The following is a 24,677-nucleotide window of genomic DNA, read 5'->3' as shown; positions in this document are numbered from 1 at the left end:
TGTAGCCAAATATTTAAAATATTATTCACCCAAGGTAATGCTTGCTTTTGAAGCTACTGCTCATGAAGTAATGCAGAAGATGGTAGACCAGAGTCTACCAATTTAACATAATATGATTATGAGATCGGATCATCATGAAGATACACAATTTTATTTTTTTAACTTTTTAATGTTTATTTTAGAGAGAGAGACAGAGCGCCAGTGGGGGTAGGGCAGAGAGAGAGGGAGACACAGAAACCGAAGCAGGCTCCAGGCTCTGAGCTGACCTGTCAGCACAGAGCCTGATGCAGGGCTTGAACTCACAAACTGTGAGATCATGACCTGAGCTGAAGTTAGATGCTTAACTGACTAAGCCACCCAGGCGCCCCCACAATTTTATTTTTAATTTAAATCCTTATAAAATTTTAAGGCAAATAAAAAAATTCATTAAAATCTACTATTTATTACGCTAAATCAAAATTGTTGGAAATAGTAACACAGAATCAACAGAAATTATCCAGTCTTCAGGATCAGTCAGTACGGACAGTGATCAATCAAGTCACCAACATGTAGAATGTTTAAGTTAAAATCCAGTACAAAGCTAGTAAGGGCCAACGGGCAGTATAGTTTCCTCCACCATGTTAGATAAACCACATAACGCTCACACTCCCTAGATCAGTTCACTCGATCAGTTCTCTGGATCTGAGACAGCACAATTTCTTCCTGAACTCCTGCCTATGATATACCTACTTTACTTAGGCTAGATGGCTAACCTCACCCTGTATGAAACTATGCCTGTTTTGTTTTTTTAGATTAAACTTTCTACAAAATGAAAAAGAAATTATGTCAGTAATATGGTGATTTCGGATACTTCAAGCCATGTCCTACCACAGAAATGCTGACAAAAATAACCCAAAACAGTCAGAGTCAACTTTGCTGAAACTCTGGAAAATAGCTGAATTTTTACAATTAGAAGAATCAAATGGTTTTTCAATCAATGGTCTCTGAATCATTGATTCAAAAGAACCTGAATCAAGAAAGGTGACTTAAGCACAGCACTTAAGGAATCTCTTATCAGAACACTAACATCAAGCTAAAGGACAGGAGACCTGAGAGATCACACACAACAAAGAACAGTCTTTGCAAAGGTAGTTTAGATAAGTCACTAAACCAACAACCACAACACCTATGAACAATAACAACAGACACAAAAGAGGTGGAAGAATCTGGTTTCATGGTAACTACCTACAGTTTTCAAAAAAAAAAATTACAAGGAATGAAAGAAGACAGTATGAACCATTCACGAAAACAAACAAACAAACAAACAAACAAACTATCCCTGAGGAAGCACAGAAATTTTAACTATTAGACAAATAAATATTCCATACCAACTGGATTGAATATACTCAAAAAGCTAAAGGAAATAATGAACAGAGAACAACAACAAAAAGGAAAATGATTTCTCAACAAATATATCATATTAAGAAAGTAAAAGATTATATAAAAGGAGACCAAACAGAAATTCTGGAACTAACAATTACAACAACTAAAATGAAGAACTCACTACAGGTTTTCAATTGATCTTGTGAAAGAAAGAACCTGTGAATTTGAGGATAGATAAACTGAAAGTATCCAGTTAAGAGGAGCAAGAAGAAAAAGCAGGAAAAGAACTGAAGGCCTAAGAGACTGTTGGACTTCAGGTGTACTAACATAAGCATAATGGGGGTCCTAGTTGAGAAAAAAAAAAAGAAAAAGAAAGAGAAAAAGAAAAAGAGAAAGGAAAATACTTGAAGAACACCTGAAAAAATAATAGCCAAAAGTGTCCCAATTTGATAAAAGACATGAATCACATATCCAAAAAGATCAATGGAATTGAAGCAAGATATATGCAAGGGATTCAACAGTGAAAGAGATTATAACCAAACTGTCAAAAATCAAAGAGATAATCTGGAAAGCAGAAAGAGAGAGAAGAAAAAAAAAAAACAAAAAACTTGTCACTTCCTTCAAGTGCATAAAAAGATTAATCGCAGATTTCTTGTAAAAAAAACCATGGAGGTTCAAAGGCAGTGAGATAACATATTTAAAGCATTAAAAGAAAAAACACTTTCAACCAAGAATCCTGGAAAACTAGCATTCAGAAATGAAGAAGAAAGTAAAATATTCCAAACACAGTGTTTGAGACATTAGATAGTAACAGGACAACAGATAATAATTTGATGCTATACAAAGAAATAAATAACAGTTGTAAAGTTAACTACACAGGTAAAAGGCAATATTGCTGTGTTTTTATTTTTTTAACTCCACTTTTTTCATGTATGTGATTAAAAATAAATACATAAGACAATAGTCATAAATCTATGTTAATGGTAAACAACGTATATAAAAATGCAATCACTGAGCACACCATAGAGGGGAAGGAACAAACTATCCTGGAGCAGAGTTTTGGTACACTGCTCATACTAGGCTAGTGTTAATCCAAACTATATAGTTATACATTCAAGATGTTAATTGTAAAATGCACGGTGGCTGCCAAGAGAATAACTAGATACGTTCAGAAAAGGAAATGAGAATAAAACCAAAATGATATTTTATAGTCAATTAAACACAAAAAAATCAGTAACAGAAGCATTAAGAAAACAAAAAAGATCTGAGAGAACTACTGGTTTACAGTCCACCATGAAAGGAACCTGGATGCCATCACTCCCATCCTCGTAAGAGGTACACACATTGAAACTCAAAAACTCTTCTTTGATTCACCAAATAAGTAAGGTCTCCGGGAAAACTGCTGTCCACAAAATTGTAGAGAAAAATGGGTGGATACAGGTTAACTATTGCTCACCAGGAGAAGCCCCAAGAGCCGGCCAGGGGAGCTAGTACCAGTAAGAAAACTGTAATTCAGAATCTGTAACTCAGAATCTGTTGAAGGCTCACAGCGAGCAAACTCAAGTATCAGAAACTCTAGGGGAGTTCTGTCTTACAGGGCCCTCCACAGGGTTCGTAAGTTTAGGCCTCCATTCGTCCCAAGAGGTTCTCCCGTATAAAACAACCCTCCTGAAGATGAGGAAAAAAATCAGAGTAGGTGTGGATAAAGTCAAAATTCTGTACAAACAAATGGAAATATTGAAGAGACAGGAAACTAAAAAGCAATCCTGGAGCTGCTAAGTATGAGAACTGAAGTGAATAACTGATCTGAAGGCAGATCTGATCAGGCAGAAGAAACAAATCAGCCAACCTAAAAACAGAACATTAGAAATTATCAAATCTAAAGAAAAGAAAAAAACCGAGGGAAAGTGATCAGAACTTAAGAAAACTTTTGAACATCATCAAATGGATGAAAATCTACACTGTGGGAGTCCCAGAAGGAAAAGAAAGTGACAGAGAAAGTATTTTAATAAACAGTGGCTGAAAACTTCTCAAACTTGATGAAATGATGAATATAAACATCTAGAAGCTCAACAAATACCAAGTAAGGTAAACTCAAAAAGACTCACATGAGGCCACATTATAATGAAGCTTCTGAAAGACAAAGAATCATGAGAGCAGGAAGAGAGAAGTAACCTGTCACATACAACGGATCCTCAATAAGGTTCTGAGCAGATTTCACATAAAAGCTTTTAGAGGCCAAATGTCCTGGGCTGATATAATAAAAGTGCTAAAAGTTGTTTTTTTTAAATGTCAACCAAGAATCTTACAACATGCAAAACTGTCTTTCAAGAGTAAGGGAGGAATTAAGACGTTCCCAGATGAACAAAAGCTGAGGGACTCTGCTACCACTAGATCTGCCCTCCAAGAAATGGTCAAGGGAGTCGTACAGGGTGAAAGGAAGGACACGAGACAGAAATTCAAAGCCATGTGAATAAAGATCTCAATAAAGGTCAATGTATGAGTGATGCTAAAAGCTGCTATTATTGTAAGACTGGATTATAACAGTAATATTGACATGATTAAAAAACAGCCTAAAGGTAGTATGACTGCAACGTTGTTTTGTAACTTCACATTTTACTTTCTACACAATTTGAGAGACTAAATTCATCTGAAATATTAGTTTATATTTTGGGTCAATATATAAAGTCATAATTTTATGTCATCAACAACTGAAAGGGGTGGGAACAGAACTGCTGAAGGAGAGTTTCCAAACGGTACTAACATTATGCTGGTATAAATTCAAATTAGCGTTATGACATTAGGATGTTAAATGTAACTCCCATTTTGACAACAAAGAAAATACCTATAGAACATACACAAAAGAAAATAAAGCAAGCTTTAAACATTTAAGTACAAAAAGTCAACTACACACAAAAGAAGATTGTAACTGGGGTGCCTGGGTGGCTCAGTTGGTTAAGAGTCTGACTCTTCACTTAGGCTCAGGTCATGACCTCACAGTTCGTGAGATGGAGCCTGGTGTCCAGCTCTGGGCTGACAGCGTGCGATTCTCTCCCTCTCTCTGCCCCTGCGCATGTGCTCTCTCTCTCTCAAAATAAATAAACTTTAAAAAAAAAAAAAAAGAAGAAGGCTATAATGAAGAAAATGAGGAACAAAATAGAAAACAAGAAGCAACATGGCAGAAGTAAAGCCTATACTATGGGTAATCACTTTAAAAGTAAATGAATTAAACTCTCAACTCAAAAAACAGGGATTGACAGAATGAATAAAACAGCCATAATCCAACAACGTGCTGTCTGCAAGAGGCTCACTTTAGATACAAAAACACAAGTACACTGAAAGTGGAAGGATGGAAAATGATACTCCATGAAAACAGTAACAAAAAGAGAGCAGGGGTGACTACACAAATATGAGACAAAATAAGCTTGAAATCAAAAAAGGGTATAAAAGAGAACATTATATATTAATAATAGATTTAATAGAGTGGTAATATGTAAAAATTATAAACATGTATGCACCTAATTCATGTACCTAATACCAGACTATGACAATTTCTAAAGGAAAACAGAACTGAGAAGAGAAACCCAGGATTGGAGGACTTCAATGGCAAATTCTTACAACAATTTAAAGAAGAATCAATACCAACCCTTCTCAAACTCTTCCAAAAAGCAGAAGAGGAAGGAACACTTCCAAATTCATCCTATGAGGCCAGCATCACTATAACACAAAAAGCAGACAAAGATACTATAAGAAAAGAAAATAACAGCAGATCTGTATCACTAATAAACACTGATGCACAATTCCTCAACAAAATACTAGCAAACTGAATTCAGGAGCATATTCACAGAGTAATACACCATGATTAAGTGGGATTTACTACCAGAACGCAAGGATGGATCAACATACAAAAAGCAATGTAAGACACCACATTAACAGAATAAAGGGGCTAAAAACACACATACCCATCTCATTTGATGCAAAAAAGCCATTTTACAAAATTCAACACCCTTTCATGAAAAAAATACTCAACAATATAGAAGCAGGAGGAAAATCCCACCATATAATAAAAGATACACACACACACACACACCAGCAACAGCCAAAATCATATTCAGTGGTAAAAGACTAAAAGCTTTTCCTTGAAGATGAGGAAAAAAACAAGGATGTGGACTTCTGCCATTTCTGTTCAACAAAGTACTAGAAGTTCTAGCCAGTGCAGTAAGGCAAGAAAAAGAAATAAAAAGTTTCAAACTGGAAAGGAAGTGAAGTTATTCCTATTCATGGATGATATAACATTATATGTAGAAATAAAGATTCCAGAAATAAAACTATACAAACAAATAAATTCAACAAACTTGCCAGATACAAAGTCAGGTGCATTTCTAAAACTACACCCAATAGTATGAAGAAGAAATTATGAAAACAATTTCATTTACAATATTATAAAAAAAATACTCAGGAATTAACCAAGAAGGTGAACAACTTACATGATGAAAATTATAAAGCACTGATGTGAGAAAATGAAGAAGACAAAAATAAATGGAAATATGCCCATGTTCACAGATCGGAAGACCTAATACTGTTAAACTGTCAACACCACACAAAGCAGCCTATAGATTCCGTGCAATCATACCAAAATTCCAATGATGTTTTTGTAAAAATAGAAAAACCTACCCTAAAATTCATATGGAATCACAAGTGACTGGAATAGCCAACACAATCTTGAAAATGAACAAAGCTGAAAGCATCACAATTCTTGATTTCAAAACTTACTAAAAAAACTATAGCAACCAAAACAGCATAGAACTGGCATAAAGACAGTCATACGGACCAGTGGAAGAGTTAGACACGAAGAAAGCCCTCACATATACAGTCAAATGATTTTTGATAAGGGTGCCAAGATGATTCAATGGGGAAAGGAAAGTCTTTCCAACAAACGGTGCTGGGAAAATGGACATCCACAGGTAAGAGAATGAATTTGAACCTTTACCTAATACCATATACAAAAATTAACTCAAAATAGATCAAAGGCCTAAATGTAAGATCCAAAACGCTGTCAGAAGCAAGTATAGGGCAAAAGCTTCACAGCACTGGATGTGGCAATGATTTCTCACATATGGCACCAAAGGTAAGGGCAATAAAATAAACTAGACAAACTTCATGAAAAGTTGAAAAATTGTACATCAAAAGACAATATTAATAGAGTTAAGAGCAATGTACAGAATGGGAGAAACTACTTGCAAATTGAGATCTGATAACAGATTAATATACAGAATACACAGAAAAATCATAAAATTAAATAAAAAGATACCAACCTGGTTCAAAAATGGACAATGGAACCGAACAGACATTTCTTTCAAGAAAATGTACAAACAGCCAATAAACTCATGAAAAGGTATTCAAGAATCATTAATTATTAAGTAAATGCAAACCAAAACTATAATGAGATGCTGCCTCGTACCCATTAGAATGGTTACTATGAAAATAAAAAAAAAAATGGGGCACCTGGGTGGCTCAGTCAGGTGAGCGTCTGACTTCGACTCAGGTCATGATCTCACAGTTCGTGGGTTCAAGCCCTGTGTCGGGCTCTGGGTTGACAACTCAGAGCCTGGAGCCTGCTTCGGATTCTGTGTCTCCCTCTCTCTGTGCTCTCTCTTTCTCATTCTCAAACATAAATAAATAAGCATTAAAAAAAAAAAAAAAGAACTAGTGCTGGTGAAGACATGGTGAATGAGAACTCCTATGCACTGTTATTGAGAATGGTAAATGTTGTAGCCACTGTGGAAAACTAAAGCAGTTCCTTAAAGAAATCAATACAGAATTACCATATATATTTATAAGAATACACTTACAACAATCCAGCAAATCTACTTATAAGTATCACTCCAAACAACTGAAGGTGGTGTCTCAAAGAGATACGCATACACCCATAAGCAGCATTATTCACAACAGCTAAGCTTGAAAGCAAGCTAAGGGCCTTCAGTGGATGAATGGATAAGCAAAATGTGTGTGTGTGTGTGTGTGTGTGTGTGTGTGTGTGTGTGTGTGTACATGAAATATTACTCAGCCTTAAAAAGGAGGGACATTCTGACATATGTAACAACATGAATCAACCGTGGGGACATTACAGTAAGTGAAATAAGCCAGTAACAAAAAGAAAATGACTGTACGATTCCACTTATATGAGATCATTAAAATCACAGCAATAGAAAGTAGAATGATGGATGCCTGGGGCTGCGAAGAGAATAGGGACTTTATTTAATGAGGATAAAGAATCAGTTTTCTACGATGAAAAGGGTTTTGGAGATGGATGATGATGACAATGACACAAAACCATGAATGTATTTAATACCACTTATCTGTGTATTTGAAATAGTGAAGGCAAATTTTATGTCATGTGTATTTGACCACAATAAAAAATAGAAACTATTTTCAAAAAGTATTAAGCCAACCTTCTCTTCAGGAACCATGCAAGCAAGAAGAGAGTAGAGTGAGTAAATCTAAGTATTGAAAGAAAAACTGCCACCAAACTAAAAGGCTGAATCCAGTGCAATTATCCTTCAAAACTGAAGAAGAAAAAAAGACTTTCTCAGATAAACAAAACTTGAGAAAATCTGTCACCAGAAATGCTGCCTGGCAAGAAACGTGAAAAGAAGTTCTTCACAGAGAAGGAAAACAACATATGTCCAAAACTTGTATCTAAATAAATATCATTAGAGAAGTAAAAAGCGAAGGTAATATTAACATTAAACGGACAATAAATAGCTTGTTCCAAATAATGTGAACATCGTACAGTGGATTAAAGCTTAGGGACAATTAAGTACACAACAGTGTTGTTGTAAGGGGAAGGGAGAACAAATTTGGGAATTCTGTTATAAAAAAACCGAATCATACGTATGCTCAATTAAAAGCAGAGAACACAGAAAAAGTAAAGACAAAAAAAGAAACAAAAGACAAGGGGCAGCAAACACAAAACAGTAACAAATGTGGCGGATCTCAATCCAACCCCATCGATACTGATTTTGAGTCAACGGTTTAAATACACCAATTAAAAAGACCGCCAGAATGAATTTTCAAAAAAAACCCACCTAATTATATCTCATCTTCAAGAAACCCACTTTAAACACAAAGACACTGGTAGATGAAGATTAAAGGGGTAGGGGAAGATATACACACAAACTCAAATCAAAAGAAAGCTGGAACAGTAATATTAATTTTCATTGTAGATAAAACATCAGGAAAAGAAAAGTTATCACAATTAAGGTTATTATATATGATAAAGGTGTCATTTTTCCAAGAAGACAGACAATCCTTAACGAGTACAAGCCTAATAACATAGTATGTAGAAATGGGAGGCCAAAACTAATAAAACCACAAGGACAGTGGAGCACTATGCTAATAGAGATGGGCACTTCAACAACTCTGATCAATCTGTGACAAATCCAGAAGGTAAAATATCAGTAACAACACAGTGGACCTGAAGAGCAACATCAGTCAAATGCATCCAATTGACAATTATAGGATGCCTCATCCAGCAGGAGAATACAAATTCTTCTGGAGCACATGCACCTTTCACCACGACAGACAACACTCCGGACCACTGAACACGTTTTGAAAAATGTTTTGAAAGAGGAACGATACAATACATGCTCTCAGGCTGCAACGGAATTAAACGAGAAATACATGATAGAAAGAGAGCTGGAAGATTCTTGCACCTTAAACAACAGACCAATATATACCACATGAATAAAATAAGTCCCGATCAATTTTCAAATATTCTGGACCAAATGAAAGTAAATATACAACTTATCAAAATTTGTAGGATACAGTAAAAGCAGGGCTTAGAGAGAAATTTATAGTACTGAACTCAAATACTAGAAGAGAAGAACAATTTAAATTAAATAAAGTTTTTATCTTAAGGAAACCAAAAAAGGACAAATTCAATCAGAAGAACAGAAATATAAAATTCAGAATGTGTACCTGTGATGAACACCAGGTGTTGCATGGAAGTGCTGAATCACTATGTTGTACACCTGAAACTAATACTACACATCATATGTTAACTAACTGGAATTTAAATAAAAACTTAAAAAAATGCAAATTAGAAAAAAATTTAAAAACACTGAGTAACTGGAATCAATAATAAAAGTCAGGGGAATTAGAAAAACAAAAACAAGGGGCGCCTAGGTGGCGCAGTCGGTTAAGCGTCCGACTTCAGCCAGGTCATGATCTCGCGGTCCGTGAGTTCAAGCCCCGCGTCGGGCTCTGGGCTGATGGCTCGGAGCCTGGAGCCTGTTTCTGATTCTGTGTCTCCCTCTCTCTCTGCCCCTCCCTCGTTCATGCTCTGTCTCTCTCTGTCCCAAAAATAAATAAACGTTGAAAAAAAAAATTAAAAAAAAAAAAAAAAAAGAAAAACAAAAACAAAAACAAAAACAAACAAAACAAAACCAAAAACCAGAAATCAAGAAAATTAAAATCAGAAAATCCGTATAGAAAATCTGTAATCAAAAACAGCAGAAAGAAGGAAACAATACAAAATAGAACAGGTATAAACAAAATAGAGAATAGAAAAAAACAATAAAATCAAGGAAAACAAAAAAAGTTGGTTCCTTAAAAAGATCTACAATATTGATCACCACCTAACCAAAGAAAAAAAGAAATTATGGGGTGCCTGGGTGGCTCAGTCGGTTAAGCGTCCGACTCCGGCTCAGGTCATGATCTCGCGGTCCGTGAGTTTGAGCCCCGCGTCGGGCTCTGTGCTGACGGCTCAGAGCCTGGAGCCTGTTTCAGATTCTGTGTCTCCCTCTTTCTCTGACCCTCCCCCATCCATGCTCTGTCTCTCCCTGTCTCAAAAATAAATAAACGTTAAAAAAAAAATTACAAAAAAAAAGAAAAAAGAAATTAAAGAAGGGAATTACTACCTATCTACCTTTCATAAATAAAAAGAATTATAAGAGAATATTATGTATAACTATATGCAAAAATATGATACCCTAGATGAAAGAGATGGAAATATAAACCACCTAAACTGAGTCACAAAGAAACATAAAATATGAATAAGCATATAACAACAAGAAAAGATCAAATCAGTAATTAACAACCTCCCAATAAAGAAAAACTCAGGATTCAATGGCTTCAGTGGTATATTCTATCAAGAGTAATTAGAGAAACTCTCAATCTCTTCTGGAAGAATAGAAAAGGGACACTTCCTACCTAATTTCATGAAGCCAACATTACCCTGACACCAAAGCCAGAAAAGGACATCACAAGAAAACTCTGGGCCAATTTATGAATGCAAACATTCTCCATATAATATAGTAATGAACAAATTCCAGTAGCATACCAAAGGAATTTACACCCTAAGTGGGATATTTCCCAGGAATGCAAAGACAGTTCACCATATGAAAATCAAAAATTATAACACATGCATTCATAGAAGGGGTAAAAAAAAAAAAAGGATAATCTCATTTGATAAAGAAGAAACATCTGACAAAATCTGACAGTTTCATGATAAATACACTCAAACTCGGAATTGAAACGAACTGCTTCAACCTGATGAAGAACTTTTATGAAAAGCCCATAGCCAATATTATATTCAATAGTGTGAGATGTCAGCTTTCCCCCTAGGATTACAAGCAATTCAAGGATGTTTACTTGTGCCACTTCTAATAAACAGTATACTGACTAGGCTAGCAAAATCAATTTGGCAAGAAAAAGAGATAAAAATTATACAAGTTGAAAGCCAAGAAGCAAAGCTATTGTTATCCTCAGGTAACATTATCTTCTATATGGAAAAAACTAAAAATTCCAAGCACAGACACAAAAAAACACAGAGCTAACAAATTACTTCAACCAAGAGCTAACAAATTACTTCAACCAAGATGCAAGAAAACACACAAAAATTAGTGAATTTCTACATACTAGCAATGAACAATGTCAAAATAAATTACAAAATGCACTCACAACAGCATCAAAAAGAATAAATCAGTACATAGTGATAAATCCATCAAGAGGTGCAATACTTAACACACTGGAAAGTACAAAACATTGCTGAGAGAAATTAAATAAATCTGCTATGGCCTCAATATGTGTATCTGCCCCCCAAATTCGTATCTTGAAATCCAAATGCCCAATGTGATGATATTAGGAGGTGGGGGTCTTTGGGAGGTTCTTAGGTCACGAGAGTAGTGCTTTTATGCATGGGGTTACAAGTACTCTTGCAAAAGTCCCTCCAGAGAGATCCCTGGCTTCTCCTGCTATGTGAGAATATAATGAGAAGTCTGCACACCTGAAAAGCATCCTTCCTGAACGTGATGCCACCCTGATCTCAGAATTCCAGCTTCCAAAAATGTGAGAAATAAATTTCCACTGTTTTCTTTAAATGTTTATTTATTTTGAGAGAGAGAAAGAGCATGAGCAGGGGAGGGGCAGAGAGAGAGAGAGAGAGAGAGACACAGAATCCAAACCAGGCTCCAGGCTCTGAGCTGTCTGCACAGAGCCCAACGCGGGGCTCGAACTCACAGACGACGAGATCATGACCTGAGCCGAAGTCAGACGCTTAACTGACTGAACCACCAAGGCACCCCTCATTTCCATTGTTTATAAGCTACCCAGTCTGTGGTATTTTGTTACAGCAGCTCAATGGTCTAAGACAAAGTCCTAAATAAATGGAAAGATATCCTGTATTCGCAGACTGGAAGACTTAATATTGTTAAGGTGTTAATACTATCTAAAGCTATCAGTTGGTTCAGGGCATTCCCTACCAAAACCCTAATGGCCTTTTCTGGCAAAAATGGAAAGATAGATGCTAAAACCCATGGAACTGCAACCAACTTCAACTAGGCAAACCAACGTTGAAAAGAAGAACAAAACTGGAGGACTCTCATTTCCAAGGTTCAAATCTCACTACAAAGTACTATCAAAAGCTTATGATCAAAACAGTGTAGCGGGGCGCCTGGGTGGCTCAGTCAGTTGAGCTTTGGCTCAGGTCACGATCTCACAGTTTGTGAGTTCAAGCACTGCATCAGGCTCGCTGCTGTCAGTGCACAGCCCACTTTGGATCCTCTGTCCCCTTCTCTGCCCCTACCCTGCTCGCACTCTTTCTCTCAAAAATAAACATTAAAAACAAAACACAACAAAAACAGTGTGGTATTGGTCTAAGGACAGGCATACAGAACGATGAAGTAGAAGAGTGTAGAAATAAACCCATATATCGGTGGCTGGCTGACTCTCAACAAAGGTGCCATAACAGTGCAATGGGGAAGACCACAGTCTCTTCAAAGAATGGTGCTGGGACAACTGAACATCCACACTTAAGTGAAGACTGGGTCCATATTTCACAGTATATAAAAAATATTTACTCAAAATGAATCTTCTACATTTAGCAGAAGATAAAATTTCAAATTCTTGAAAGAAAACAAAAGAGTATACATCAACAAAAAAGATCTCCAACAAACAACCTAACATGACACTTTAAGGAACAAGAAAAAATAAAAATAAAAAACTTGTCTTCACATTAGAAGAAAGACAAAAAGAAAAATTAAAGCAGGTATCTTCTTTGGAGAAATGTCTATTCATGCCTTCTGCCCATTTTTTGATTGAATTATTTGGTTTTGGGCATTGAGTTTTACAAGTTCTCTACAAATTTTGGATACTGACCACTTATCAGATGTATCATTGGCAAATATCGTCTCCCATTCTGTAGGCTGCCTTTTAGTTTTTGTTGATTGTTTCCTTCACTGTGCAGAAGCTTTTTATTTTTATGTAGTCCCAATAGTTCATTTTTGCTTTCGTTTCCCTTGCCTCAGGAGACGTATTTTGAAAGAAGTTACTATAGTCAATGTCAATAAAGTTACTGCCTGTGTTCCTTTTAGGATTTTTATGGTTTAAGGTCTCACTTTTAGGTATTTAATCCATTTTGAATTTATTTTTGTGTACAGAGTAAGAAAGTGGTCCAGTTTCATTCTTTTGCATGTAGCTGTCCAGTTTTCCCAACACCATGTTGAAGAGATGGTCTTTTTCCCACTGGATATTCTTTCCTGTTATGTCAAAGATTGATTGACCATATAGCTGTCAGGCTTATTTCCAGATTTCCTATTCTGTTCTAGTGATCTATGTATCTATTTTTGTGCCAGTACCACACTGTTTTTATCACTACAGCTTTGTAATGTAACTTGAAGTCTGGAATTTCGATGCCTCCAGCTTTGCCTTTCTTTTTCAAGATTGCTTTGGCTGTTTAGGGTCTTTTGTGGTCCATACAAATTTAAGGATTGTTTCTTCTAGTTCTATGAAAAATGCTGTTGGTATTTTGATAGGGACTGCATTAAAAGTGTAGACTGCTTTGGGTAGTATAGACATTTTAACAATATTTGCTCTTCCAATCCAGAGGGGAGGTGGATGGGGGGATGGGCTAAATAGGTGATGGGGATTAAAGAGTGCACTTGTCATGATGAGCACCAGGTGATACATGGAAGTTGAATTACTAGGTTGTACACCTGAAACTAATATAACACTATGTGTTAACTAACTGGAATTAAATAAAAACTCAAAAGAAATTAAAGCAGAAATAAATGGAATAGGGAACAGGAAAAATAAAACAAATTATTAACAAAAAGAAGAGCTGGTTTTCGGAATTATTTTTTTTTTATGTTTATTTCCTTTTGAGAGAGAGAGAGAGAGAGAGAGAGAGAGAGAGAGAGAGAGAGAGAAAGCATTAGCGGGGGAAGGGCAGAGAGAGAAGGAAGCACAGAATCTGAAGGAGGCTCCAGGCTCCATGCTGAGCTGTCAGCATAGAGTCTAACACAGGGCTCAAACTCACGAATGGTGAGATCATGACCTGGGCTGAAGTCAGATGATGATTAACTGACTGAGCCACCCAGGTACCCCCGGTTCTTTGAAAAAATAACAAAATGGATAACCTTTAGCTAGACAAGCAAAAAAAAAAAAAAAAAAGACAGATCCCAAATAAATAAAATTATAAATGAATCTGGAGACATTACAACTGATACCAAAGAAATACAAACGATCATTAAAGGTGGCTATGAATAACTATATACCAAGAATTGGACAACCTAAAATAAATGGATCCATTCTTAAAAACATATAGCCTAACAAGACTGAATCATGACAAAACAGAAAATCTGAACAGATCAACAACAAGTAGAGAATTGAATCTGTCACCAAGACCTCCCCAAACAGAAAAACACCAGGACCAGATAGCTTCACTGGCAAATTCTGCCCAATATTTTTAAAAACTCAATGTCAATCCTTCTCAAACTCTTTTAAAAAAACTGAAGAAAAGGTAACATGCCCAAGCTCATTTTACATGGCCACTGTTATCCCTGATACCAAAGCCAGATACAGACACTACAAGAAAAAAAACTACAGACCAATACCCCTGATGAATACAGAAGGAAAGATTCTCAACAAAACACCAGCAAGCCAACTTCAATAGCACATTAAAAGCTTCGTACCCCATGATCAAGTAGGAGTCATCTCTGGGATGCAAGGATGGTTCAACATATGCAAATCAACAAGTATGATGCATCACATGAATAGAATAAAAAAAATCCTATGAGTATCCCAGTAGATGCAAAAGTGTTTGGCAAAATTCAATAGTCATTCACAATTAAAACTCCCAACAAATCAGGTCAGAAGGAAAGTACTCCAACATATTAAAAGCCTACAGCTAACATCATACTCAATGGTAAAAGGTTGAAAGATTTTTCTCTAAGATCAAGAACAAGACAAGGAGGCCTATTCTCACCATTCCTATAGTAACAGTATTAGAAGTCCTGGCCCGAGCAATCAGGCAAGAGAAAGAAAAGGCATCTGAATGAAAATGGAATGAGTAAAAATGTCTGTGCCTGCAGATGATGCAATCATACGTACAGAAAATGCAAGAGACTCCACCAAAAAAATTGTTAGACCTAATAAATGAATTCAGTAATGCTGCAGAACACAAAATCAACATACAAACATAAACTGCATTTCTATACAGTAACAAGTTACTTTAAAAGAAATAAAGAAAACAATGCCACTCATAATAATATCAGAAACAACAATATAATTAGGAATAAACTTAAACAATAAGGTAAAAAGATCTGTACACTGAAGGCAGTAAGATATTGATAAGGAAACTAAAGACTCACAAATAAGTAGAAAGATATCCCAGGTTCATAAGGTTAAGAATCAACATTGTTAAAATGTCCATACAACCCAAACAATCTATGGATTCAATACAATCTTTATCAAGATTCCACCAGCATCTTTTACAGAAATATAAACACTCAAATTCTTATGAGACCACAAAGAATCCTGAATAACCAATGTACTTCGGGGAAAGAAAAAAACTGGAGGCAATACACTTCTAATTTCAATGTATATTACAAAGGTACGGTAATCAAAAGAGTATGGTACGGACATAAAACACATATCTATGGAACCGAGTTGAGAGCCCAAGAAATAAACTCATGCATATAAGGTCAAAGGAGCCAAGAATACTCAATGGAGAATAGGTAGTCTCTACAATAAATTGTACTGGGAAAACCAAACAGTCACATGCCAGAGAATTAAACTGGACTCTGATCTCACGCCAATCCCAACCATTAATTTGAACTGAAGATTTAAGTGTAAGACCTAAACCATAAAATTCCCAGAAGAAAACATACAAAAAAGCTCCTTAGTGAACATACCAATGACTTTATGAATATGACAGCCGAAGCACAAGCAACGAAACCAAACCAAAACATGGACCTATATCAAACTAGAAAACTTCTTCACAGTAGAGGAAACGATTGTGTGTAAGGATGTATCCATACAGACACAATGGAACAGCATTTATCTGTGAAGAAAAAGCAAATTCTACCATCTGCAACAAAGTGGATGGACCTTGAGGGCATTGTGCTGAGTGAAATTAAGTCAAACAGAGAATGACAAATACTTTCATCTCATTTACATGTGGAATCTACAAAAACCACTCATAGGAACAGAGAACTGACTGGTGGATGCTGGGTTAGAGGGTAGGGCCTGAGGGAAATGGATGAAGTTAGACCAAGGATACAAACTTCTAGTTAGAAGATGAATAAGCATATGGATATAATATAGAGCATGGTGAATACGGTTAACAATAAGGTATATTTGAAAGTTGCTATAAGAGCAGATTGTAAAAGTTCTCACCACGATAAAATAATAAGATAAAATAAACTGTAACTATGTGAGATGATGTGTTCACTTTACTGTGGTAATCATGTTGTAATATATATGTGTATCAAATCCTTATTCCTTACTTCTTCAACTTACATAATGTTACGTATCAATTTATTTCAGTAAAGCTGGAAAAAGAAATACTGGACGAAGGACTTCAATATACTTTTCTCCAAAAAAGAATACACACAAATGGCAAGTAAGCACATGAAAAGGTGCTCGGCATCATTAGTCATTAGAGAAATGCGTCTCAAGCCCACCGTGCCTTGTTTCCATTACCATCATTTTTCTCTTATGGGTTCAACTATACTTCCAAGGTTTTCTAAGGACTATTAAATGACTAATAACAGCACCTATTAAATACACTGGGTAAAAGACCTCATGACTCATGAATGCTAACAGTGGGTCCTTGAAGAGCTGAAGAACCAGTCTAACTATGATACTTTGTCTCAGCAGCTGCAGAATAACTTGCACAATTTTTCTGGAGAAGGAGAAAAGCAGTAAGGAAGATAAAAAAAAAGACAGTGAAAATGGGGCTGAACTTCTCTTCTTCTTTTCCTGTAAACTTCACACCTCTCAGGTGTGTCTAAAAATTTAATCCTAGATGTCCAAAAAAAAAAAAAAAGAGAGAGAGAGAGGAGTGAATACAAACACCAGCAGGAAAGGAATCAAGGACAGAGTAAAGAAGAAAGAAAGGAGTACGGCAAGCAAGATCATTTGAGATGGAAAGGGGACAGAGTCAATTGCCATGGGACCCAGTAAAATACACCGACAGTTATTCCAAAGTGCTCATTCATCAACAAGCCCTTTATATAAGTCTAAAATCAATTCCTCGAAATTCCTTGAAATTTCCAGAAAATACTGGGCCTCCACTCTGTGTTATTAGGAAAAGCACTGTAAGCTGTTAGAACGGTCCCTCTGATCTATATTAACTCATCTTATTGCACTTAGATGCTTTTTGCAAATTAAATCCTGTAGTCAAATATCAAGATAGGCATTTCCTTATACTAACCCCATTCTCTAATAAGTTACCATAGCAAGGTTTAGTTATTTGAGAGTGCAAAATTTTCACTGAGTACGTAAATCAGTAGAATTTTATTTTGGGGCCTATCAGAACTAAGCCAGAGTAGAGAACATGAAAAGTATTCAGATCTATAACATTTACATTCTAAAAATGTTGTTGGTAATTCACGTCTTTAAAATTTGCTATTCGTTTTCTGTAAAGAACTGTGTTTACTTACCTGAAAATGTAAAGAACAATTCATTCTGCAAACCAGCTCTTTGCATTTTAACATGATGGCATTCAGACTTCAGTAAAGAAACCTCACATGAAAGGTCAAGAACCAATTTGCTTAAAATCTGAAGAAGTTTCTTCTCAAAAGAAATATTATAAATACTATTGCAAGGAGCTGCATGATATCGAGCCGTGAACTGGTAATAATAATGAGGCTCACGATAAGCTGTAAAAAATTAAACAGAATAACACAAAAGCGGTTATTTAAGCAATTCAAATGCATTGCAACTACTCAAGAGAAATCATTACTTGGAAGAAGTTCATAGTATTTTTATATCCATTCTGAGGAAACTGAGGGATACGGGGGTTATGTCACACTCCCATGCCTATGGTGTCAAAACTAAGATTCTAACCGAGAAACCTGCCCCAGACTCTATGCCCTTAACCAATATATTATTCTTCCTCAAACTTAGGAATGAAAGTTCTCTTAATATTCATCTTAGAATAAACTATAGTCATATAATTACCAGCTATAAGCAACAAATAGTATGTTTCTCATAAATCTACCAGTTTTATCGAGTGCCATTACAATATCTGAAACGGGGAACGTTTTTCCTGCCCATTTCAATATATAACTGAAATGACACAAAAAAATAAAGATGATAAGAAATCCATAATAATTACATATATTATGTAACCACATGCTCTGACACAAATCAAAATCCAAATCAACAATTAAAATCCATCAAACACAGCTTGGAGCCTAGAACCTGCTTTTGGATTCTGTGTCTCCCTCTCTCCCTCCCTCTCTCTCTCTCTCTCTCTCTCTCTCTGCCCCTCACCTGCTCATGTTCTGTCTCTGTCTCAAAAATAAACATTAAAAAAATTTTTTTTAAATAAATAAAATCCGTCAAACATGTGAAAACAAACTACTACTAAATAACAAATGGTACATCTAATAAAGTAATGACTATTAAAAATATTATTAAAACAATTATAGTAGCAGGACATGACAGCTGGAGAAACAGAAGCCCACATCCCAATGAAAAATAACGTAAATTATTTTTAAAAAACAACCATTTATAATCTCTGAAAATGGTCCTAATGCAAGCAGAAAGAGAGAGGGGTTCCCAGAAAAAGAACGACAGTTTCCGAGACGTGTGAAAAGTTATTTTAGGCCCTGCTGGCCTAGGAAAGAGTGTAGGAACTAACAGGCCAGGAGACAGTCGAATGATTGCTGAGGGAGCATCAGGCGAGCTGACACCCGGCAAACACCCCCCACCCCCAGTGAGGTGGGCTCTGCGCGACATTCCTGGGGCACTCCTGACCGCCCAAGAACAAATGAAAGGGAAAAAACAATTTAACTGATAAGCGATCACAGTCACGCAGGACATGAGTCTCCACCAGTTTACAAATACCTTAGTAAATGACAAGAAAAAGGCAATCCTATCAATAGCCTAATCTCCAGAAACCCACAGACTTAGTTTCCTGGAGCCCCAACATCACCCTCCTCTCCACAGTGATGTGGGAAACAAAGACAAGAAGGAAATGGTAAATAAAATTAAATTTCTTTTTATTTTATTTTTTTTTACGTTTATTCCTTTTTTTTGATAAAGACAGAGCGTGAGTGGGGGAAGGGCAGAGAGAAAGCAAGACACAGAATCCGAAGTAGGCTCCAGGCTCCGAACTGACAGGATAGAGTCTGATGCGGGGCTCGAACGCACAGGCCGTGAGATCATGACCTGAGCCGAAGTCGGACGCCCAACTGACTGAGCCACCCAGGTGCCCCCAATTAAATTTCTTTATAACCCACTGACAATATGTAATGTTCCTCAAATGTTACACATATTTGTCAATAGTATAGCCCATTGACAAATGTTTGAGACAGGCAGAGTAAAACATTCCTCCAATAAACTCCCAACTGTCTTTTTTTTTTTTTTTTTTTTTTAATTTTTTTTTCAACATTTATTTATTTTTGGGACAGAGAGAGACAGAGCATGAACGGGGGGGGGGGGGGGGCAGAGAGAGAGGGAGACACAGAATCGGAAACAGGCTCCAGGCTCTGAGCCATCAGCCCAGAGCCTGACGCGGGGCTCGAACTCACGGACCGCGAGATCGTGACCTGGCTGAAGTCGGACGCTTAACCGACTGCGCCACCCAGGCGCCCCAACTCCCAACTGTCTTAATGTTAATGCCTTCCTGGAGGGAAAACAGCCTTAGCCTGACAACAGCAAGGCCTCAGGGACATTATGAGTCCTCTTTAGCACATCGAAGTCCTTCTGGAGGCCTCTATAGAACCAGTCAATCCTCATAAACCCAGTGCAGCTCTTTCTGCCCCCGGGTCCTGTCCCCGTGCTTTAATAAAATCACCTTTTTGCACCAAAGACATCTCCAGAATTCTTCTTGGACAACAGCTCCGACCCACCATCACTCCAAAACCGCACCAATATCAGCGACAATAAATCGGTGATAAAATTCCCAGTGCTAGTTAGTTCTGACAAATATCTCAATTAATTATGAGCGGACAGCAGTTCACTGCATTTTATTCCATCACCAGCTTTTAAAAGAATCGACGTAAAACGTCAAAGCTGAAAAACAGCTAAGAGACGGAGTCCAAAGCCACTCATTTTGTGGACTTGCAAACTATTGGCGGGGAATGCCAAGCGATTTAAACACAATTTTGGGTGGCAGTAGGGGAGATGAGGCACCACCAAAGAGGTGAAATGCCACTTGCCTGCCAACACAATCCTAGACCAATCCACAGGCTGGTGGCTGAGGCGCCGGTTGGGGAGGAAAAAGTGTGCACAAACTAGGGCAGACTAAACATGTTCTTGTACTAAACAAAGCCAGAAGATATTCATAAACTATTATCTACTATTCTTTTCTGATAACGGAAATACTGTCAGTAGGAAGACAAACAAAAAATCTGTACACAAACAAAAACAAACCCATATTTTAAAACTCCCAGTGCAGACTCAAAAGTGAAGCCTGACCCGCCGCACACGCTTCAGGTACCTTTGCGGGATCTAAAGCCCTCCGAGTGCTCAGATTCTGGACCCACGAAAGCCAGAGAACTGAGGAAGCTGCTGGCCCTGGTGACTTACCCCAATTCGGGGAGACTCTGCTTTGGGAAAGATCCCCAATGTTCTCCTTACTTGTTGCTAGTAAAACCCTTCCTTTTCCTATTCTTGGCTCAGTTGTGCCTTTAGGCTCAACACCCACCAAGAGGGGAACTGAGTTTTGGGGGACATTAGGACAAAGAGAAAAGTGAAAAAATATTTATTCAAAAAAATCTCCTAACAGTCAGTAAGAACAGGGAGTCCGGGTTGGTGAACCCAGACCTTCCACCTCCCTCCCCTCTCAGCCCAGCGAGATGGAAAGCACTCCAGACTGGGCAGATGAGAATGTGGGGCGCCCTCTTCCCCAGCCCCCAGACAGCAGCCCCCCAGGAGGGGCAGGGGGGGTCGGCACTTCTCCTGCCAAGCAGAACTACCTGCTCCCGGCGGGAAGGTGCAGGTGAGTATGGCTGAGACAGCTGGGAGGGGACGACTCCCTTCTTCCACTGGCCAGCACTTCATGCCACGGAGGCTCGACACTGGCTGTGGCAATGCTGACAATGCCCCCCGGGGGCCCTCGCTGCCCTTGACTGCCCTGGCCCAGTTCACGGTGAGGGGTCCACAGCTGGAGCGGCAAACCCAGGGGTCCCAGGGATGCTGCTGCTACCCCTCCCCGGCCGCCAAGCTCCTAGAGCAGGGGGGCACTCGTGTCCTCACCCCAGCTCCAGACTGCGGGTCAGGTGGGAGGATGTGCCAGGGGGCAGGAGCAGGCGGGAGAGCAGAGAGCTCAGAATCTCTTCTGGAAGTAACAGGCATCACTGGAGATAAAGTGCCAGGAAGCTGGAACCTCGGGGCAGTCTCAAAAACCCAGGAGGTCTGGGGAAAGACGGTGGGGAGGTGACTTATAGACTCCCTGGGGGGGGGGACAGGTGAACTGCACGCAGGCTGCCTAGTCTGTCAGACAGCAACTCCGGAAGTCTATGCTGCAAGCAGCAATCCTGGGGTCAGAGAGAGTCTCACACACTGACCAGGGGATTATCCCCTCAAAGGAAGGCATACTTCACTGGATCAGCCTTCAGAGGAATTTATGCCCAGGGCATTGCTAAAAACCAACTGCTGCCATTCCTAAAACAAACTAGGGGCTGGGGGTGGGGGGGCTTCACATTATGGTGAGTGAGGAGCAAACTTCATGGAAGTGATCTAGACACTTGCGAACTTCATGGAAATGATCTAGGCACTTGCTAAACAAACATCAAGTAATGACAAGCCTGGGGAGGGCGGCAGGTTCCAGGCTATCTAAAAAGTCCAGGTTCTGAAAAAAATTTGAGTCAAGCAAGGAAACAGGAAAGAATGACTCATGTCCTGGAAAAAAGTAGGAAACAGTAACCACTTGCGAGAATGATCAGATGTGGGATTTAAAAGATTAAGATTTCAAAGCATCCGTTATGAATATGTTAAAATAACGAAAGGAAATTATGATTAAAGAAGGAAGGTATAATGAGAATTTCACATAACTAATATTTGTAAAGTTTGAAATTATAAAAAATGAACGAAGTGCACATTCTGCAGTTGAAAAATGAAAGCACTGAAAGGAAAAATGGACTCAGGGGCTCAAGAGTAGATTGTGATCTGGCAGAAGAAGGAATCAGCTAAAAGCGGTTCTTCAGATTAGAGTGAAAGAACATGACCATAGTCAGTAATCGGAATCCACACCAAAAACCAAGTGTTCCAGTAAAGGTAATTATGTCATTACAAAGACAGAATAAGTGCATATTTCTTCTACTTTTTTCCTTTTACTGATAGAAAAAGCAACTGTGTAAAGGATTTGTGTATGATGTTCCACTGGTCCCCTACACTGGGCCAAGGAAACGACTACAGGTGGTAACTTGAATACATGGGAACAAACGAAGAGAATAAAAAATGAGCGACAAAAAGGCTAGTAAGCTATAAACCTACAAACACACACTGGCTCTCCTTTCTGTTTCTGGCTTTTCAGAAACACATAACACTATGCAAAATAAGAGCTATCTATTGATAGTTGTGTAGCACTTACAAATATAACACACATAATATTTATACCACAAAAAGCAGAGAAAAGGAATATGTATATGTAAGAGTAACTTTTCTACATCTCAGTGGAATTTAGTACAAATGTCAAGCTGACTCTGTAAGGTAGGTTAAGATGTATGTGGTAATCCTCAGAACAATCAGTAAGGAAATAAAACTCAAATACAAAGTGAAAAATCACTACTTAAAATGCTACATTAGGAATTATTCTTTTAATTCCAAAGAATTCATGCGAAATACAGGAACGCACATGAAGCAAAAAATAAAACAGCAGAGTAGATCTAATGATATAAAAATGACATTAAATGTAAAGGAATGACACTATCCAGTCAAAAATGATACTGTCTAGTCTCTTCACAGACTGTGAAACTGGATTGAAAAAGCAGTATCAACTATCTGGTGGCTACATGAGACACACTTTACATTAAAAAAAATACAAACCGATAGAAAGTAGTAACGTGAAAGATGATATACTATGCATACAGCAAACACAAGAAAGCAGAAGTGGCTATACAATTATCAGGTAAGAGAGACTTTAGAAGAAACAAACAAACAAAAAGGAACATTTTATTAGAAGGAATAATCCTTCAGTAAGAACAATTATAAACATAGACACACCTAAGAACAATGTACCAAAACAAACCAAAAACTGACAAATAAAAAAGGAAACAGACAACAATTATTAGTTGGGGATTTCAACAACCACTTACAATAATAGATACAACAACTAGGCAGAAGATCAACAAAGAAATAGAAATCCTGGGTAGTGTCATGAACAAACAGACCTAACAAGTATCTACAGATCTCCACCCAAAACAGCAGAATACACATTCTTCTGGAGTGCTCATGGCACACACTCAAATACTCAAAGATGTTGCAGATACTGCACTACAAATCTCAATAAACTTAAAAGGATTGAAATACAAAGTATTTTCTCTAAAATGGAATAAAATTAGAGTAAGAGAGAAATTTGAGACACTTACAGAGACACAGAAATTAAACAATAGCATCCTAAATAACCAATATGTCAAATAAGGAAATCAAAAGAGCAGTTAGAAAATATCTTCATATAAATTAAAATAAAGACAAAATCTATGGGATGCAATGAAAGCAGTACTTAGCAGTGTGCGTGTGTGTGTGCGCGCGCGCGCACGCGTGTGTACATACAATGTGCTTTTATCACAAAAGAAAGATCTCAAATCAGTAATCTAACCTTTAACCTTACGGCACTGGAAAAAAATGAGAAAACTAAACCTAAAGCAAACAGAAGGAAGAAAATTATTATTATTAAAATAATAAAATTTAGAGCAGAGATAAATGGTATAGTGAAAAGAAAAACAATAGAAGCAATGAAACAAACCTAGTTTTTTGAAGAAATGAACAAAATTGATAAACCTTTAGCTAAAGTAATCAAGAAAAATAGAGAAGATTCAAATTCTCAAAACCAGAAATGAAAGAAACAGCATTATTGCAGAATTACTCTGACCTTACAAAATAAAAAATTACTACAAAGGGACACTATGAACAACTGTATGCCAATAATTAGCTTAGATAAAATAGAAAAATCCTAGAAAGACACAAACTATTAAAACTGACTCAATAAAAACACAGAAGATCTAAACAGAGCTACAATAAACAAAGAGAATTAATAACCAGTATATATACACATACATACATACGTACATACATACATACGTATATGTATATAGAGTGAAGAAAAAACAAAGTCCAGATGTCTTCACTCAAGAATTCTA

General features: G+C 37.3%; 1 protein-coding gene across 3 annotated transcripts in view; it reads right to left on the bottom strand.

Annotated features, from left to right (window-relative positions):
- The window catches only part of ZPBP (zona pellucida binding protein), a 118,557-nt gene that overhangs the window by 67,149 nt on the left and 26,731 nt on the right, over positions 1-24,677 (bottom strand). For 2 of the 3 annotated variants that reach the window (XM_086697118.1, XM_086697117.1), the window contains one exon: positions 17,808-18,026. The exons of the other annotated variant lie outside the window; for it this stretch is intronic. In XM_086697118.1, the coding sequence (XP_086553244.1) occupies positions 17,808-18,026 (219 nt within the window). The remainder of the gene's footprint in view (positions 1-17,807; positions 18,027-24,677) is intronic. 3 annotated transcript variants of the gene reach the window in all.

Source organism: Puma concolor, chromosome A2, assembly GCF_028749965.1.
Source record: "Puma concolor isolate L17-30 chromosome A2, mPumCon1.1.hap2, whole genome shotgun sequence".
NCBI lineage: Eukaryota > Metazoa > Chordata > Mammalia > Carnivora > Felidae > Puma > Puma concolor.
Note: the sequence above shows the minus strand (reverse complement) of the source record. Positions and strands in the feature narration are given on the sequence as shown.